The sequence below is a fragment of the Salvelinus alpinus genome, chromosome 10, assembly GCF_045679555.1.
Source record: "Salvelinus alpinus chromosome 10, SLU_Salpinus.1, whole genome shotgun sequence".
NCBI classification, from domain to species: Eukaryota; Metazoa; Chordata; class Actinopteri; order Salmoniformes; family Salmonidae; genus Salvelinus; species Salvelinus alpinus.
The window spans coordinates 54,478,447-54,499,139 of record NC_092095.1 but is presented as its reverse complement, the minus strand read 5'-3'; the positions used below and the strand labels follow the sequence as shown (position 1 = coordinate 54,499,139).

The window sequence follows — 20,693 nt, the reverse complement described above, 5'->3', positions numbered from 1 at the left end:
TCAAGGCATAATAGTTACACGTACTGTTGGTTTGAAAAGCACATTGGCCAGAGAGTCGGAAAGGAATGGTCCCTTACAGATTGTGGTCTTTCAAAATGTCCTCACAGTCATCGTCGTCCCCCCCTTTACCCTTTAAGGCCTTTGGATCTGTGTATTTTAACTTGATTTAACTCTGAGATTGTAGTCAGATGATACCTCAAGTGCCTCTTTTATCCACACACAGAAACCTTTGTCAACGCCTTGGTGATACACTCCCTCCTACTATGATCACATGAGAAGCATCACGCTAGGAAAGAAGGGCCTCCTTTTCACTTGAAATGAATAGATTGTTTTATGTCCAAATGAATAAGACGTAATTTGGAATAAAACATTTTCATGTTCAAAATGGCATTAGCATTTTTTTTGTCGATAGAGAGTCGCTCTGGATAAGAGCGTCTGCTAAATGACTTAAATGTAAATGTAAATGTAGAGAAAGCTACTAGGCCTAGGGTGTAGAAAAATGAGGCAGTGCACAAGTTCTTCTAAAAGATATTAGTGGAGCAAATTAGAGAGCAAGTGAAGACACACCATGACCCTCAGATATGTAAAACATTTTAATGGGTCAGAGAAGCTGAAAAAATATTGAGTGGATTTTTATGTTTCTGGTCGATGAAATAAAATGCAATCGGATACATAGATGTTGAAGGACAGCATTTAGTCCAGAGAGGATCATATTAAAACACATACAATGAATGTAATGTAAAATGTAAAAAATGATGAAACATTACACACTGCCTGATCGACTTAAAAGCTCTTTAATAAGATACTTGCCTACATATTTGATGTATTTTCAGTATAGTTTTATGCCCTGTATTTTTTATTTATTTTTTAAACCATGTCAAAATCATTTAGAAATAAGGAGTGTGAAGTGCAGTGATATTTCAGTGCTCTGGTACATCAATCCTCTCCACACTGCAACCTAGAACTGCATCATCAATATCCCATTAAAGAGTACATGTCTTCCCAATGACCTCTCAAAATGTCTATAGCAATTTATATATTCATATAGTGTATCATATGTACTGTATGTACATTATATACATAGACAATAAATTGTACACAAGAAGAAGGGTGTCTATAATACCATCAGTTCTTATTACAAAGGCCTGGTCTTGCATGGCTTTGTATAATGTACATAACACTAAAAGACGTTCCTGTTGGCTGGACGTCCTACTACTTGCTAAGCAGCGTTTTGATGGAGCGGGTGAGTGCGTTGGCGATGGCTGACATGGTGCTGGAGTGGCGGACCAGGGCATTGACGCTGTGGTCGCTGGGCGCTCCGATGGACGCCGCCTCGGCTGCGCGCAGCAGGCAGATGTAGTTCATGACCAGCTCGTCCACCTTGGCCACCACCTCCCTCTGCTGTTGGGCAGCTGATGCCCTCAGGCCCCTCACCAGGCACATGCAGGCCTCAGACAGGCAGCACAGCACCTGGAAACTGCAGGTGATGGCCAGCAGCATCTCCTCTGGGCTGCCGTGGGCCTGGGCCATCCTGCGACATGCCCGCCCCAGCTCTTTAGACTCGATGGACAGCAGCTGCTTGTATTGGGACAGGTCTGCTGTGATCTGTGGCACCTGGCCGCTGCGGTCCCCCCTGCCTACGCTTGAGCGCACTAGGGCGATGAGCTCGCTGGCGTCGCGGCGTACGTCCGAGAAGCCAACGGGGAAGACGTACATGCGGTCTTTGAGCGTGTTAATGCGCGACAGCCGGTCGCTGAAGCTCATGTTGGTCAGGACCTCGCTGTAGAGCTGGTCGCCTGCTGCGTCCGTGGCCGGGCCGTAGATAGACGCTGCTTCCTCCATTTCCCTTCCACGGCAGCGCCTGGACCTCTCGCCCCTCTCACCCCCCTCTACCTCCTCCTCCTCTGCCTGGCTCTTCCTCTTGAAGAAGCAGTAGCTGAAGGGACCGTGGCACCTCCAGGGGCTGCCCGAGTCCAGCTTCTGCGAGCCCTTCATGTGCTTGGCGTCCTTCTGCAGGGGGAACATCACTGAGGCCCTCCGGCTGTCTCTGCCCTCAGCCGACCAGCACGTGGACGCTACTGAGCCCTGCGAGTAGCTCTTCGACAGCCTCTTCCTCGTGGGTCTCCTCTGTAGTTTGGGGTCAACTGGTCCTTGCTGGCACTTGGTTCTGCCTTTGTCGAAGAGCACCTCCATACTCCCGGAGCCCGCAGTTACATTACTGGTGCTCCGTCTGAGCTCCCTGCCCCGCTGCAGGCTGTTGATGCTGGGCTCCCTGCCCAGGTGGAGGCTGTTGGTGCTGGGCTCCCTGTCCCGCTGCAGGCTGTTTGTGCTGAGCTCCCTGCCCAGGTGGAGGCTGTTGATGCTGGGCTCCCTGTCTCGCTGCAGGCTGTTGGTGCTGGGTTCCCTGCCCAAGTGGAGGCTGTTCATACTGGAGTCCCTGGCCCTCTGGAGGCTGTTCATATTGGGCTCGCACTGGTGGTGGAGGCTGGCTGTGACTGACTGGATGTGGTTTTGTCTGTATGTGACGGTGGACTCCTGCTTTGGCACAGTGGAGTTGTGGGTGCTCATGTTGGCTGGTAGGGGAGGTGGTGGTGGAGGAGGAGGGGGCGGAGCCGTGGCACAGGCTCTGGCCTGCTTAGTGAAAGCTGATGGGTGATCTCCTGCTTCCGCTCCCAGTGACGTCCCCAGCTGCTCTGTGCGAGCTACACTAGGGGCAGTAGAAAAACAGAGATAATCGTTAGGAGCCTGTCGGATGGCATGCTTTGTCCTGCAGTCAGATCTGAGCCAGTCCTCTGGGCCACAGATGCTGGCACCGCTTTGGAACATCACACTCCGCGCCCTGGAGGGGGGCCTGTGGACCATGCCCCCACCCCCGCCCCCTCCATGGATGCTGTCCCTCAGGGACAGGAACCGCTCGACCTCAGGGTCGATGGCGCCCCTCTCTAACTCACTCTCGAGGCCCGAAAAGGAGCTCCTCCTCTCTGTGCCACTGGGCCTTACTTCAAGACTGTCAGCGGGTCTCTGAGCATGCAAGTCAGGATTGCTCTTCAACTTAGCGGGCAGGGTGGCGGAGTGATACGGCCGGGGGCCTTTGTCTCCCCGTGAGTTGGCTGCATTGGGGTTCACTAGACTCGGGCTGAGGAAGGGTGAGGAGGACGAGGGGGGCATGCAGGGATAGCGGTGAATGGTGTTCCCTTTACTCCTAACCATCTCTATCAGTTGGGGATTACTGGTAATATATCTCCTAGTGTCCTTCCTGACTGCCCCTCCCAGGCCTGCACTGTGCAACCTGCCTCCCTGGTGCATCTGGCTCACTGTCAGGTAGTTAATGAGCTGCCTATAGGACTCGTTCCCTTCCTTGGTGTTAGCACCCCTTACACAGGCTGTCTTGGCATGCAGATCATTTTGAAGGTTACTCCTTCTAGCTGTACTACCTGTGGTTTCTTTCATCTTGGCCGACCGGAGGGAACCCTCTCTGCTGGTGTCTGACCCAGGAGGGTGTATGTTGGGCAGCATCTTCCGCAGGAGTGTGGGGTCTGCTTGGGGGTGGAGGTCCCTGCCCCCAGGGATCTGGCCCGGGGTGCCATGGGGAGCCTTGTCCTCGTAGGTGAAAACCCTGAGGGACGTGGAAGATTCGGAGAGCGGGTGGTGGTTGCCGTCGGGGGCACAGAGGGGCGAATCCGTTGGGGTGCCACAGGCGCTGCTCCCCGTGCTGCAGCCCGCGTCCAGTGATGAGCACTGGGAGCCCTGCAGGGAGTTGTGAGCCTCGCTCTGAAGGGACGAGATCCGTTTGGCTAGGTGGTACTCACACAGCCGGGCAACCCCTTGCCTCACTTGCTGCAGCTGCTCCCCTGGGGCATCTCCCTGTCCACCGGGGGGGTCCCGGGGCTTCTTGGTAGGGGAGGAGGGGAAGGGACCTGCCGCTCCCCCCAGGTACTCTTCCTCCTGGCCGCCCATCGCCCCAGTGTCCCCCACTGCAGCCTCCCCCGGTTCCTCCTCAGGCTCTGTCCGTTCAGGGTGTGGGGGAGGGGGGCGCGGCAGCCTGCGGTGACTCCTTGGCAGGCTGTTCACCGCCAGGTTCTCCGCCATGATGGAGATGGAATTCTCTGGTAGAGGAAGAGGCGTCCTTCTCTGCAGCCTCTCGCAGAACGAGGTACGCTCCACATCCAGCTGGCTTCCCCTGTGGCCGTCTCTGGTACTGAACGTGTTGAACTTCCCGTTGGTGTCGGCCAACTTTTTTAGCCGTTTCCCTCCCACAACCCCGGAGTTGGGTCGCTTGCTGAAGCCGGAGGAGAGGTTAGTCAGAAAATCAGTGGTTTCTGGATCCAGCTCTATGTCATCTGGATGGAGGGTCTGTTTAGGGAGCGTGGTGGACGACGACGGCCCGCCGTCTCGATGGTGGGAGGGGCTGTGGGATTTCTTTTGGGTGGCCACTCTGGGCGAGATGGGGAAGTCTGTCTTTTCCTCCGTCAGAGGCTGGTAGCCTTCGGAGGTGGCGATAAGGAGGCGCCTGTGGTTCTCGTGGATGAGTTTGTGGGCAGCGGCCTGCTCCGTGGCCTCGGTCATCTCTGAGGAGTTGGTCTCATTGCCTGAGTCAGAGGAAGACTCAGGACTGAAAGCTCGAGACATTTGCACACCTATGTGAGCCAGGGAGAAAAAATATATAATTTGAGCTTCTTTCAACATTGTTTACATGAAATTAATACAATTCTATTATATCACTTTTAACAAAGTTCAACATATAGTTTGAAGAAATTCTAATTTGGGCCAGGTCTGATCACAAAGCCCAACAGTGAAGACTGAAAAACCAAAACTAGAGCGAGGCCATGACACTGTATGCACAACAGCTGTGAACTATAGGCCTAAGTGATGTTGGCATAATGATGGTAGTAGTAAAGACCTGGGTTACTGTTGGGCTGTGGTCGCTGTGGGCGTGGTGGGTGTGGCCTCTCCTCGGACACGGTCAGGGCTTCCAGTGCCTGCAGGGTTGTTACCATGGCATCCTCCAGCCTCCTTTCCCTGCCGCTCCCCTCATCATGCGACCCCGTGGGGACAGCGTCGATCAGCGACACGGGCATGTCATTGTTGTCGGCATTGGCCAAAGGGCGACCCTCGGGACTCTCCTCATCAGAACTGTCTCTGAACCCCGGGGGCGGGGCGGCAATGGCGAGATTTAGCGAATGGAGGACACTGTCGGTATCATCATCGTCATCATCGCCCCCCTCGGGGGGAGGAAGTGAGGTCAGGTCGATGATGTCATCGCTGGAGCCAGAGAGGGTGAGGATCGTGGCTTTGCTCGCAGCCGTCATGCCGCCCCCTCCACCCTCCCCCCCTCCCGTCCCGGTAGAGTCTTCCTCACAGCTGGCATCGTCCTCATCCTCGGCGTCGTCCGTGGTGTCTGCATAACAAAGGTCCCTTAGCAGCGGTTCCTCCACCAGCTCCTCGCCGATGTTGCTGTAGACCACATGCGGCCTGCCGTCGGCGAATTGGAAGGGCACGGCCACCTGGGTCCTAAAGTCCCCCGTGTTGTTGACGTTGTTGTGCAAGTAATCTATGGGCCTGTGCTCGGGCACCTCGGGACTCTCATCCATCAGGCGCTCGTAGCCAAAGTTCTGGGTGTTCACAGTGTTCAAAGGGGGGTCTCCGAAGATGAAGGAGACCTTGGCGCTCCGGGGGGAGTCTTGGGGTTTGTTTCTGGCGGGGGGGAGAGGCGGGGGCTGGGGACTCCTCCGCCCCTCCGACGGCCTCTCGTTCTGCTGCAGGGTTAGGGTATGGTGTTGGGGCTCGGGGATGTAGGGAGAGATGTTGTTCTCTCTCCCTCCATTGTTAGAGAAGTCCATGTCACTGCTGTAACGCTCGTCCTGGCCGGCAGCATTGGGGTTCTCACAGTTGCCTAACGAAGTGCTGTACGGCCATTCCAGAAGATTGTCCTGATCTGTTGTTTGATAGAAGAACTCACTTCAACAATTTGACAAAATACTGGATATAATAGACATGTATACAGAAGCACACACACACACACACACACACACACACACACACACACACACACACACACACACACACACACACACACACACACACACACACACACACACACACACACACACACACACACACACACACACACACACACACACACACACACACACACACACACACACCACACACACCGCATAGTACTAGGTTGACCAACCCATTTCTTCAGCGATGCTGTTGCAGTGGGCCATGTTGAAGATAGATCTCCTAGAGTCCACTAGGAGTCGATAGTACCCTGCTGTCAGACACGCCAGGTTCATGGCATCACTAGACTCCATTATCAACGTGATGGGCTACAGATCAAACATAAAGAAATAAAAACATTACAGAACACAAGGATGTGGTCTTGCAAAAATAGTATTTATGTACAAACTGGTTTTTCTACTTATTAGCATGCTAATATTGACCAGGGCATGATGCCTTATGGGTATCTGTAGATGTTTAGGGAAAGGGGATACTTAGTCAGTTGCGCAACTGAATGCATTCAACCGAAATGTTTCTTCCGCATTTAAACCAACTCCTCTGAATCAGAGAGGTTCGGGGGCTGCCTTAATCGACGTCATCGGCGCCCAGTTGTTGTTGGGGGTTAACTGCCTTGCTCAAAGGCAGAACAGCAGATTTTTCCACCTTGCCGGCTCGGGATTCGAATGAGCAACCTTTCGGTTACTGGTCCAATGCTATTAACTGCTAGTCTACCTGCCGCCCAAGCCTCAAGCCACTCACTTAACAGTGCCAACTCGACACCTCAGGCCCCACTCCTTACCCTGACATCCATGACGTGTAGCTCCACGCGGACGTTGATATCATCCTCTGTGAGGATCTCGATGCGGTTCACGTGGCTGAAGTCTGCCAACAGGGCCATCAGGTTGGTCTTGGCGTTGATCACGTGACTGATGCCGTACCTGGGCCCCACTAGCAAGGTCACCTCTGTCTGCTTCTCCCCTTGCTGTGAGGGTGTGTGTTGGGTGTGAGGGTGTGTGTGTGTGTGTTGGGGTTGAATAAGTGTGTGTGTGTGTGTGTGTGTGTGTGTGTGTGTGTGTGTGTGAGAGAGAGAGTGTGTGTATAAAAGAGAGAATGCAGGATATGGATTTGGAACAATATCTATATGGATACGGGTTGGTTTTCTATTTGACCAATGGCTACAACTAGTGGTCTTACCAAAAGTATGGATTTGAACACTCTCCCTCCATACAACCTCAGCTCACTGAGATACTTCAAGTAGTGCACTTTAGCCTGCAATGCAGTCAACTGCAGGAAAAAAAAGCCAGAGGAAAACATCTCGAGGTTAACAAAAATACACCAACGGTTTATGGCTTTGACTGTATCTCAGTCTCAAATACACAAATGACATCATAATTGATTATGAAGCAAAAAAAAGAAAGCAAACAGAGACAGCTACACTCCTCTAGAGGGCAGCTCTGCTGAGAGAGAGAGAGAGAGAGAGAGAGAGAGAGAGAGAGAGAGAGAGAGAGAGAGAGAGAGAGAGAGAGAGAGAGAGAGAGAGAGAGAGAGAGAGAGAGAGAGAGAGAGAGAGAGAGAGAGAGAGAGAGAGAGAGAGAGAGAGAGAGAGAGAGAGAGAGAGAGAGAGAGAGAGAGAGAGAGAGAGAGAGAGAGAGAGAGAGAGAGAGAGAGAGAGAGAGAGAGAGAGAGAGAGAGAGAGAGAGAGAGAGAGAGAGAGAGAGAGAGAGAGAGAGAGGACGATGGAATCCGTACTGTACCTTTTTTCCTGGAGGCACTAGGTTCTGATTGGTTTTGAGGATGTGCGTCAGTGCTTTCTTGATGTTCTTCTCCTTCATGCTGGTCATCACTGCTGGTGGGATGAAAAGGGCCAGACCCCACTCCTTTCTGGAAATTAAGAAGGCATTTGATATTCAAGGGCGTGGAAATAATGCAAATTAGTGTTCACCTTTTTATCAATGCTTATTATGCACCTGTACAAAGACTCCTTTTGAGCAGCTCCGTCGCCCATGTGTCAGTGTAAAACAACAACAGTAAGGAGCTGGACTTACTGGATGTATTTGAGCGAGACCTTCTGCATCTGCCTGGTCGTCAAAGTGAGGACGTACATCTGCAGAGCGGCCAATCGTAGCGCGGCATCGTACTTCAGCTCCGAGCCAAAACGCTCCAGAACCACATCGTTACAGCTCTACGGAAGACCAGGAGGGACAGTTAGAACCAGTGGACGACTCAAAGCCATTCAAAATATATACATTTTGTTCTATTTACGAGTAGAGGAAGGCCAAGCTAGAAACCGACATTGTTGTCATTAACATAGAAGCAATATTGCTTTGAATAGTCAATCCCAAGAGAACAGCAAATATTATGACGTTTTGAATGAGCCTAAAACCTTGGACAACCAACCAATTTTGGATGGGAAACTTGAACTTGATATGCATTGATCAAAAGGCCATTATTGACATGCTTTGGTCTCAATGCTTGTTAGACAAGTTCACCTGAGAATACAGGAATGCGGTCTTGTGTCATGCTCCACTATGATTGGGCCAGGTCTCCTGTGGTGCTCTCACCTGAACGTAGAGGTATTCAAATGCCACGGCATCCCGTCGGAGCAGATCCACCGGGTCCTTGGGGACGAAGCTGATTCTGAAGAAACATTTCATCTTATCAGACCCCGGCCTCTGTGTCACCTGAAACGAAAAAGAGGACGAGAGAATGTAAGAAAAGGAGGGGGGAAAGTGTGAAAGAGAAAATGTTAAAATGTTTCCCTGCGCTGTAAATGTATACTGTTGTGACACATCAAAACGGAAAACATAATATGCAAGGTCCCTCAAGGTGCTAGGTATGATGTCAGACTTCATAAAATGGTCAGGTAAATTCATTCCTAAGGACATAATGGGATGGTAAGGTCTGTGCTAAGGACAGGGTGAGTCATTGTTGCAAATACAAGTCAGGCAAATTTACATCCATTGGACAGGTTCCTGGCCTCTGTCAAGGGACAGGAATTCATTAAGACACGCAGAGGGAGATATACTGTAAGTGCTACACTGGTCAGTAGTTTGCCCTCGTTCCCTATTTCCTTCAAAGGTACACTCTTAGAAAAAAGGGTTCCGAAAGGGTGCTTCGTCTGGCCCCATAGGAAAACCCTTTTTGGTTCCAGGTAGAACCTTTTTGGGGTCCATGTAGGAGCCTCTGATGGAGCCTCTGATGAATTTTAAGTCATTGAGATGTCAATATACACGCTAAGAGAAGTCATTTCTCTCTCCTGTGTGGATTCTCTAATGACTTTTAAGTGACTGTTATGAGTAATATGTTTACCCACAAACATAAACCCCAAAAGGGTTCTACCTGGAACCAAAAAGGGTTCTTCAAAGGGTTCTCCTATGGGGATGGCCGAAGAGCCCTTTTTAAGTTCTAGATAACACCTTTTTTTTCCTAAGAGTGTACCGTCTTGAGCATTGAGTTTACATTTCAGCCCCTTACAAAAATCATAACAAAACCTATTACATAACTCTTTTCATCCTTGAAAATAATAAGAATTTGTTATTCCTCGGTTATTTCCATTATTGATTATCATCACAGGGCTGTCTATGCAGGATGAGGGTGATGCATATTATAATATCCTCACTATGATCGCAGTACACTTTCATTAAAACATTGAAAGCAGAGGCGCACTGCTGTGCCAGACTTGATAAATCATGCTGTGTTCTTGAGTCGCTCTATGAATACTGAGCAGGAAGTGTTTGTGTACGTCCCAAATGGCACCCTATTCCCTAGGTCACTACTTTTGACCAGCGCTCTATGGGATGCTCTATGGGCCCTGGTCAAAAGTAGTGACCTACAAAGGGAATAGGGTGCCATTTGGGATGCGTACTTTGTCTCAGCTAGAAGCTTGGAGTGTGATTGTGGTGTAGTGCTGGAATAGAATTGCCTCTTATCTATAGGACACTAAGTGAAGAGGTCGAGGTGGGAGTGCTTTAAGGAAGCAGAATGGGATCACTAGGGTGACTCTGGGCTAGCAACATATGAATGACTTTCATTCTCTCTGGGATGTTGATAACCTGCACTTGTAGCTAGAGAGCTCCATACTGAGACCTATCCTCCTGATATGGCCAAGGGGTGTCTAGTTCAGTTACATTTATGATTCTCTTTCTTCCACTCTTTTTCAAATTATTAAAGGACTTTATAAATTGATTGATTCATTGATTGATCTCTGTCATGAATTGCCCTCTGGGCCAGGTATACCTTACATAAGAGGTCGCTTGACCTCAATGGGACTTCCTGGATAAGTAAAGGTCAAACCAATGACTTCGCGTTAGCATGCCTACAGTAATTCCTACCTGAGTTAGCATCTCCTGCTCATGCAAGAGTAGCAGCTTGCTACCCGATCCCTCCGTCCGCTGCTCCAGCATCAGGGAGAAGTGCTCAATGCACTTGATGGACAGCTTCTCTTGTAGGGTCATGATAACATCCTATCACACCATAACCAAAGGTCAATTTCAATGTCTTAATACCAAATGATAAAAAAAATAAACAAGACTATCTTTTATTTGTATTCTCGTTTTCTGCCCCCGTGTAGCTAAGATGGATAGAATGCAATTGCAAGTCAAGGTTGAGTCCCCACGCCATATTCCATTCATTTCCTCCCATTTCGCCACAGTAATTATGGAAACAGGGGCACTCTAACCCCCCCCCCCCCTCTCCCCAAAGTGTCACGCACACCTTGATGGATGTGCTGCAGTCGAACCGGAACGACTTGGTCTGCCCGTTCTCGAGGTACACCTTCAGAACGTTCTGCATGAAGAGGAGAGAGTTGTCCTTGACTGTGTTCTGGGTGGAAAGGAGACACAGAAGAATGACACACAAGGCATACAGTAGCCTACATGAAGAGGACAGAGTTGTCCTTCAATGTGTCCTAGGTGGAAGCAGGACATAAAAGACCTCCAGTACAAATGAATGAACTTATATTTCTTGCTAGCATTGTTGACCTGTCTGGATGTACTCAGATAAACAAGTGTATACCAACACAGAAAGTATTCAGACCCCTTGACTTCTTCCACATTTTGTTACAGACTTATTCTAAAATTGATTAAATAGTTTTTTCCCGCCCTCATCCAGCTACACACAATACCCCATAATGTTAAAGCAAAAACTTTTCTTTTTTTTTGAAATGTTAGCAAATTTATAAAAAATTCAAATGGAAATATCACATTTACATAAGTATTCAGACCCTTTACTCAGTACTTTGTTGAAGCACCTTTGGCAGCGATTACAGCCTCAAGTCTTCTTGGGTATGATGCTACAATCTTGGCACACCTGTATTGGGGAGTTTCTCCCATTCTTCTCTGCAGATCCTCTCAAGCTCTGTCAGGTTGTATGGGGAGCGTCGCTGGACAGCTATTTTCAGGTCTCTCCAGAGATGTTAGATTTGGTTCAAGTCCGGGCTCTGGCTGGGCCACTCAAGGATATTCAGAGACTTGTCCCGAAACCACTCCTGCGTTGTCTTGGCTGTGTGCTTAGAGTCATTGTTCTGTTGGAAGGTGAACCTTCGCCCCAGTCTGAGGTCCTGAGCGCTCTGGAGCTTGTTTTCATCAAGGATCTCTCTGTACTTTGCTCCGTTCATCTTTCCCTTGATCCTGACTAGTCTCCTAGTCCCTGCGGCTGAAAAAAATCCCAACAGCATGATGCTAACTAGCATACTTGTCACGTATACTCCCTCTCCGGCCTCTAGGTCATCAGGCTGCTGATTATCCCGCACACTTGTCACCATCGTCTCGTGCACCTGCACCTCATGACACTCACCTGGACTCCATCACCTCCTTGATTATTTTCCCTATATAGTCACTCCCCTTGGTTCTTTCCTCAGGTGTTATTGACTCTGTTTTCATGTCGGTGCGTTGCTTGTGTTTCGTGTTCATTGTTTCTTTTATTTATTAAAACACTCACTCCCTGAACTTGCTTCCCAACTCTCAGCGCACTCGTTACAATACTTCACCGCAGGGATGGTGCCAGGTTTCCTCTAGACGTGACGCTTGGCATTCAGGCCAAAGAATTCAATCTGGGTTTCATCAGACCAGAGAATCTTGTTTCTCATGGTCTGGGAGTCTTTAGGTGCCTCTGAAGGTGCCTCCCTGACCAAGGCCCTTCTCCCCCGATTTCTCAGTTTGGCCGGGCAGCCAGCTATAGGAAGAGCGCTGGTAGTTCCAAACTTCTTCCATTTATGAATGATGGAGGCCACTGTGTTCTTGGGGACCTTCAATGCTGCAGAAATGTTTTGGTACCCTTCCCCAGATCGGCACCTCCACACAATCCTGTCTCGGAGCTCTATGGACAATTCCTTCGACCTCATGGCTTGGTTTTTGCTCAGACATGCACTGTCAACTATGGGACCTTATACAGGTTTGTGCCTTTCCAAATCATGTCCAGTCAATTGAATTTACCACAGGTGGACTTCAATCAATTTGCAGAACCATCTCAAGGATGATCAATGGAAACAGCATAGGGCACTACTATACTACACCCCCCCCCCCCCCCATACAGCACTACTATACTACACCCCCTCCATACAGCACTACTATACTACACCCCCCCCCCCTCCATACAGCACTACACCCCCCCCATACAGCACTACTATACTACACCCCCCCCCCATACAGCACTACACCCCCCTCCATACAGCACTACTATACTACACCCCTCCATACAGCACTACTATACTACACCCCCTCCATACAGAACTACTATACTACACCCCCCCCTCCATACAGCACTACTATACTACACCCCCCCCCCCTCCATACAGTACTACTATACTACACCCCCTCCATACAGCACTACTATACTACACCCCCCCTCCATACAGCACTACACCCCCCCCCATACAGCACTACTATACTACACCCCCCCCTCCATACAGCACTAATATACTACACCCCCCCCCCTCCATACAGCACTACTATACTACACCCCATCCATACAGCACTACACCCCAGGATGCACCTGGGCTCAATTTCGAGTCTCATAGCAAAGGGTCTGAAAACTTATGTAAATAAGGTATTTCTGTTTTTTTATGTTTAATAAATGTGCAAAAAATCAAGAAAAAAAGTCAAGAGGTCTAAATACCAATATCCATACTAGCACAACATATAGAATGCATCCCCAATACATTGTTTCATTTGAAGCGATATGCTGGTGTGGATATTAGAACAGAGTCTTACTTATACAAAAAACCCAAAGTAGACATAATTAATGTGAACCAAATATACACAAATCACTTTTGACAGTTCAATTGGTGGTCATAGGTCAAACGGATGAATTCAACGGTCAACCATGTGACAGGAGGAGAACTTACCGGAACCTGACCGTTAATGATGACCTCTTCTGCGAAGCGCACTTTGACCGGATTGGACTTGAGCTTGGCTTTTTTGGCTGCACTGATGAACGCTGATTTGGGCGACTGAGAACAGAGAGATTTAGCATGGAGGTCAGGATGAAACCAATCCCTGTGGTCGGGTGTGCATCAATGTTACATCCTGTTATTATAACCAACAGTTCTAAAAAATAAAGATACTCACAGGGTATGGCTGGACAATAGTCAACATAATGGACTCCTTACAGTTTCTGGAGGGAGAAAAGCACATTTAATTGACTGATAGTTACAGTGACTGACTTCAATTTAATGTCAACGTAAACAGGAAATCAATGATTTCCAATCCAATGTAATGAACTAAGGGACACGCGGGCGCACACAGGCACAGACGCGCACACACGCATGGACATACGCACACGCACGTGAGCTGACACACACACACCATATTCTGGTATCTGGGGGTGTGAGATGTTATTAAATATATTCACATCTCCACAAACAAACAGTCAAGAACACAGCCTCACACCGCCTCACAGACTCTGACATTTATCCATTTCATAAGAAATGTCATATGTCTGCTACATAATTGTAAATATAATGATATAATGTAAATATAATTACCCAAGCTTTTGGCAGTTTTGTTCAGTAATAATTGGATAGGAATATGTGAGAGATGCCCAATCAAGTAATGCAGTCACTAAAATGCAATGTTCACTTTTGAGTTGAATACATAAACGACCGAAGGCACATTCTGTCCCTTTGAGAAAGTCTGGTCATCCCTCAGTAATACAACAACTGTCACCCGTGTTTACGCTCGACACAAGACACATTTCTGAGAGCATAATCACAAAATAAAAACGTGGACAGGTCTGGATGTGTTGTGGAAATTACAGCCATCAACTTACCAAATATTTTGTAACGTCTTGACTTTGTTAAGGTGACAGAAATAATTGGTCATGGAATTCTTTTCTCAAAGCAAAAAGTGCCTGAAAAGTCTGGCGCCTGAAGGGCCATGGGAGATAACAGCTGTTGGCACAACTGGACATAGTTACCCATACTGAATACCGTAGATAAACAGAGACAATAAGTCAGACAGACAGACAGTCAGTCAGACAGACAGTCAGTCAGACAGACAGGGTTACCTGACGAGGTCGATGACTCGTTCCCTGGGCGCTGAGCTGACTGCCTCGTCGTTGATCATGATGATCTCATCTCCTGGGATCAGCTTTCCCTCCGAGGGACCTCCTGCAAACATACACACACGCACAAACGCACATGAGTGCACAGACACACAAACACACACAGATTGTCAGCGATTTGTACATATATTTGTCGTTAACAATGCTGATGCACGGAGACGTTTGGCCTCCATGTTCACGTTATCTTGGGTTCAAATCTGGTTTCAAACATCAGCACTGCCCGCTAACACCAAAGAAAACTCATGACATTTCTCTCAAAAGCTCCTGTTCCATCAATTCCCAGGTGTGGCACACAGTCTCTGCGTCGCAATCTCTCCTGTGGAGATTACGAGCTTCTCAGCCGGCGCTGGCAATTGAATCTCTCTCCTTGTGTCGTAGAGGCACACAACACCTGAAGATGGGCCTTTGTTCCCGATGCCTGCACTGATTCTGAAAGCGCTAATTATTTTCCAACAGGAAAGCCTGTTTCCCATGATAGTGGAGCTCTGAATAAACGGATTGACGGATGACACTGGCTGAGGAGAGGAGACGTGGGGAGAGAGCGGAGGGGGCTTCAGAAACTCTCCCAACGTCTGAATAGAATAGAGAGACGCTGAGAGAGAGTCCCTCTGCCTCACTTAGTCATAGAATGACAACTGTTTTGTGGTCTCGGTCTGTAGTCACACTAAGCACCGGATGAGCAACGATCATAACGTCGACTGATAATGTTTAATGTGTTACATTCTTTCAGTAGATTATTGGGATGAAATGAAAACAACATGGACTACCTAAATGATCGATTGTCCAACATCCTTCATGTAACCCATCAGTGATTGGTGTTACTCGCCGACTAATAATCACTACATTTCATTAAAATTGTCATATGGGAACAAAAAACTATTTGATTGGTGTCACTGCATGTCCAATCGCATTGTGCCATTGTAATTATCTCACTGATTAACAGTGAAAAGCCACCACTACAGCACAGTGTTTCAGTGAGCTCATATACAGCAGAGTGGATATTCAGTTCAAGAGGTAATTGTTATATCAAGAATTCATAATTGCTTAGAGGCCGCTATAGGCAAGATTACAATCCATGGCAGTGGCTGCCTCATGCATTTATTGAGTCAGGCAGATAGGCGACATCACACCAGGGCCGAAAGTCTCATTAAAATTAACACGACCCTCATATTCCTTAATAATACTCGATCATGACACTAGTGGTTATTGAATTGTATTGTTGATCAAACAGTGATTATTGACATACCCCCTTGGCTGATAGAGATGTGACGCGCTTGGGGCCGAGGACCACTGCTAACAAGTGCTGAGCGTGAAAAGCCCGATGGCATCAATGTCATACTACAAACGTGTGACGACGAATGAACTGCTCTTATTAACCAAAATACAGACAAGGACGGGTTACTGACCCTTGAAAGGTCGATGGGAAAGACAGAATTAACCCAAGGATGTAAAGGTATCCATGACACATACACCGCAATGTTATTTGCCTTCACTAAAATGTCTTTGAACACTTTGTACCAATATCATGTTCAGTAGATTTCTAAACTTCATGTAGGGACATGTCTGGACATGATCCCATGAAACAGCTACGGCCCTGTTCTGACATGAGAGTGTCATGTATATTGATATGGCTTTAAATTCGAGCTCTTCAGGCGAGTTCGGTCAGTGATTATCATGGGAGATGTAGGCGGAGGGATGTACCAGGGGGGGGGTCATGGGAGACGTAGGCAGTTGGTGGGACATTGATGCATACCAGGCGTGACGGAGCGGACGACCACCGGTTTTTCGCTCCCGGCCACGAAGCCGAACCCCAGGACGGGGTCCCGTCTCATCTCCACCAGCCGGGGGGCAGGGGGCACCTGCTGCACCCCATCCAGACGGTGCACCTCCTCCAGACGGTGCACCTCCTCCAGGGAGCTGCTCTGGGAGACGTGGCTGAGAGGAAACAGGAACAGGCAACGCATCATCAGAGACAGACTCAAAAGAGCAGCCTCTCAGTCCAAACTGATCCAACAGGAGACGAAGGACATAGGACTCTCTTGACTAGAACAGTGTTTTCCCTACTACTGGGTAGGCCTCACGCCAAACTCTTTTGTTCCCTGCCTAAAAAAATTGGCTTCAGTCCCACAATTGACAGAAACCGGCGAGAGAGTAGTGGGATCAGTTTGGAATTGGGCCCCAGAATGATTCTGTTATTATCTCCGGTAATTATTATTTTCTATTTCACCTTTATTTACACAGGTAAGTCAATTAAGAACACATTCTTATTTACAATTACGACCTGATTCACAAAAACAATCAGCAGTCTGGCACCCTGTATCTGGGTGGGGTCAGCAGTCTGGCACCCTGTATCTGGGTGGGGTCAACATTCTACAAATAGACACTTCCCACTTAGATAACTCGCACATCTAATTTGCACTGTGCTAAATAACACTCCTAAACCATCTGACACACACACACACACACACACCCACACACACACACACACACACACACACACACACACACACACACACACACACACACACACACACACACACACACACACACACACACACACACACACACACACACACACACACACACACACACACACACACACACACACACACACACACATACGACCCATCATTATCTCCAACGGGTCAAAGGTTAAAGTTCACTGTCTGGCATTAGTGATGTGATTGCGTGTGGCATCCTACATTTGTGCTTCTGATGTACCCACTGCGCCATACCCCCAGTCCACATCCTCCATGTTCATTGTTTTTTGCCCTCTCTTTACCTATTCCAATTGGTTCTGTCCATTCCCCTTCTCAACTAATGACTATTGGTTCTGTGATAATATGAAGTATCTCTGGGTTATAAAATCCATTCCCTCTTTCGGCGTCTCCATTCTCTCTCTGTTCAGGTCCATTTTCTCAGGACTAGTTTCAATACAGCTTCACTACTTTCCTGTAGCCCTCCCTCTCCTAAATCTGTATTCTGATGAATCGTGTTCAGTCCCGTGATGTTGCAGCGGATCCACACAGACCGGGACCAGGTAATCCACACATGGGTATACCAAGGGCACAGTAAACACTGGAATGTCTAATACTCCCTGGATATCGAAGGATAATATCAATAGTGTGGACTGTCTGGGATTCAGGATTCAGAGGGTCCTGTGTATTATCATTATCCCAAGTGCACAGAGAGGGTGATGCATTTGAAATCCACTCAGTCCTTTATGCCCAATAGGGAGACCCGTCTATTATACTCAGGCCAATCAGAGAAATATATCGCCACAAAGGCAGATATATTGCTCGGAGACCAGCCATATATTATCCTCCTAATACCTGTCTCACATCTCAGATGGTGCAGCTCGCACACACACGCAGGCAGGCAAGCACGTACACCCCCCTTTGCCATGAAGGAGAACAGCAACATTCACTAAACCTGTAACAGTACGTTATGCTAGGTTAGGTTAGGAGAACAACCTCTTCTGTTTACCTGTCCTCATCCATTTATTTCTCACGCCTAGAAATCCAATTGTCACGCTCCCTTATCTGCACTACGGTGTCATCTCTGGAAACGTCACCCCATTCTCACTGGGATCAAAGAAGCCTCCACGCTAGTGACACGTCTAGAGATGGGAGACGGCACCCTTTCCTTGTTCAGAACTCCTGCGTCACTCAGGGGAGAAAAGGTGTTTTTTATGCATCCACAGAAGTAGTAAAGGAAATCAGTATTCCGAAGGAATTCAAGACACTGAGGCAGTCTACGTCAGACAGGGATAAAGGGATGGAGGTGGGGGGGGGGGGAATCAGTATTCCAATGGCATACTGTTGATACAGCACATGGGAGAACTTGACGTGTCTGGAATTTCCAGACAAAATTGGAACGACTGACCTTTAAAAACACGACACTAAGTCCTCATAATCCTTAGGAACCTCCATTACAGTGTACGCGTTCACTAGCACCTGTCTTAACGGACGTTTTGAGTAATCACACTTAGTCACGCCCTATGAAGCACGTGGGGGAAATTTGATCAGAGGATCATTTCAAGTTTGTGTCAGGACTATTAATCAAACAATGTATGTGATCACACTCACAAATTTTATTGTGAGGCACACTCACTGAGCAACAGTGTGTCACGTGTTATAATGCTAAAAGAAGTGATGAGAATGTTAATAGCTGAGTGAGGTGGACTTGAATTAGAAGCAGAATGATTTGCAACTGTTGGGGGGGGGTGGTTTGGGCCTGGACACTGTTGTTGTACACCCCCCTGGGGAAGGATGGTACTTACTTGCTGAAGTAGTCTCGGCCGTCCCTGGAAGAGCCCATGTCCCAGCCATAGGGGGTTCCCGGCAGGGTGCCCCAGGATCCAGAGGGGGGAGGCCAGCCCGATGATTTGGTCTTGTGGCTGAAGCAGAGCAAAATGAGGTATAAGGATGATCGTATGGACGTCTTATTCATTTGTGATGTTGCTGTGAGCAGCACCTTTCTCACAGCCGACCCACTACCGGACTATGGGACATTCTTTTTTCATGGTCCTTCGAGTTGGATATCTACATAGCTTAACATAATTGGCTGCTACGGTCATTACATAGCCGCTGTAGCCAAGTCCTGCCCCGAAATGATGTTAAGAGTGTGAAGGCATGAGACAGTCAGAGAACCCCGAGACAACCGTCGACCGGCTCACTGTAAATGAAATTAATGACGCAAATCGAGACGTCAAAGCACAACAGGCTTCAAACTAATGCTAGAGATCCGTGAAATTGGTTTTGTATCAACAGCACTAAAATTGGCATCCTCGCTTGGACAAGCTTTGCATAGAGTGTGTCTAGAGTCAAAATGTATCATCGCCACTCTCAACCCTTCACAGGGCCAAATCATACAGAACATACAATAGACACCATCTGTTGATTTTTGTTTCACATACAAAAGATTGGCCTCGAGACGAACACTCTCCAGTTGACTTTGAAACCTTGAGGTAGACATAACATTGTTGTGACGGTGCAACGACAACGCCAAGCCAGGGCACAATGGAACATGGAGGACATCATGTCGGGAAACACACAGTATGTGACAAACGCCCACAGATTGATGTGTCACAGTGTGTTCGTTCACACTTTAGCTTCCAGCCTCGCACCAGCATGCCACGTTGCATCGATGTCTGCTGTACAACGTGGGAAGGCAACATAACAATAAAGACAAGATCGGAAAACATGTTTTTATCAGTAGCCTTTCTTTACGGACACAAAACCCCAGGGAAAACAATTTAGCGTGGATTTTAATCAGCTGATACTTAAATATCCCTCAGAAATATCATCCTTAAGCCATCAGTGGGACAATATCACCCCCAATTATCCCATCATGGGGGTGGGTTTCAGAGAGCCAGCCATGCAGTCGGCCGGCATGCTTGTGTCTCAGCGTGTGTCTCATTGTGTTGAAGAGGCTTTTGGTCTAAACTCTAAATCAAACTGCTGTGGCGGATGCAGAGCTGAGGCCTTCATCTCCTAATCCTCCTCATCAGAGCCAAAACAAATCCACCACTGTCTGTGTGTGTGTGTGTGTGTGTGTGTGTGTGTAGTAAGAGGATTTAAAGGAAGAGGAGGAGGAGAGGGAGTGTATGAAAAATGCCATTCCACTAGAGATCTGATGTCACAGACTAGCAGGGAGCAGAAGGGGGAGACTGTTCCTCAAAAACAGTTTATGTACGGAAGGGAAAGGGATTCGGGTATTGATGTGGGAACCCTGTTGTCTCAGCGCAAATATGCTCATTGTTTTTGCAGGAAGGAAAAGTTGTGGGAGGGATTTAAAAAGAGGGGAAGACAATGATAAGAAAAGATTCAAATGATCAGTTCAATGATCATCATCATCATCATCATCATCATCATCATCATCATCATCATAAAACAGAGCGGTTGTACTTTGCATGAATAACTAAAGCATCCATTCAACCATGAAGCCTGTAATCAATATGAAACGTGGGCATGTAGCAACACTTTTCAAGGAAATCGAAAAGCCCTTTCCCTTTCAGAGGTAGAATTGGTCTTTTCTGAAAAGCTTTTGCTGCAACCCCCCCCCCCCCTCAAAGATAGCAGAACCACTCAAGGCCTTGAATCAATCATTCGGATTCAACTGCAAAAGGT

At 48.0% G+C, this 20,693-nt stretch overlaps 1 protein-coding gene across 1 annotated transcript in view; it reads right to left on the bottom strand.

The window, feature by feature from the left end:
* Nucleotides 1–580: 580 nt before the first annotated feature.
* Nucleotides 581–20,693, bottom strand: part of LOC139532254 (FERM and PDZ domain-containing protein 4-like) — a 37,334-nt gene continuing 17,221 nt past the window's right edge. The window contains exons 2-16 of the mRNA XM_071329641.1: nt 18,845–18,961; nt 16,316–16,497; nt 14,506–14,608; nt 13,569–13,614; nt 13,346–13,450; nt 10,717–10,824; nt 10,335–10,466; nt 8,565–8,684; nt 8,049–8,185; nt 7,758–7,884; nt 7,198–7,287; nt 6,803–6,985; nt 6,197–6,332; nt 4,901–5,935; nt 581–4,637 (exon numbers count right to left, since the gene is read on the bottom strand). Of these exons, the coding sequence (XP_071185742.1) occupies nt 1,213–4,637; nt 4,901–5,935; nt 6,197–6,332; nt 6,803–6,985; nt 7,198–7,287; nt 7,758–7,884; nt 8,049–8,185; nt 8,565–8,684; nt 10,335–10,466; nt 10,717–10,824; nt 13,346–13,450; nt 13,569–13,614; nt 14,506–14,608; nt 16,316–16,497; nt 18,845–18,961 (6,046 nt within the window). The 3' untranslated portion in view covers nt 581–1,212. The remainder of the gene's footprint in view (nt 4,638–4,900; nt 5,936–6,196; nt 6,333–6,802; nt 6,986–7,197; nt 7,288–7,757; nt 7,885–8,048; nt 8,186–8,564; nt 8,685–10,334; nt 10,467–10,716; nt 10,825–13,345; nt 13,451–13,568; nt 13,615–14,505; nt 14,609–16,315; nt 16,498–18,844; nt 18,962–20,693) is intronic.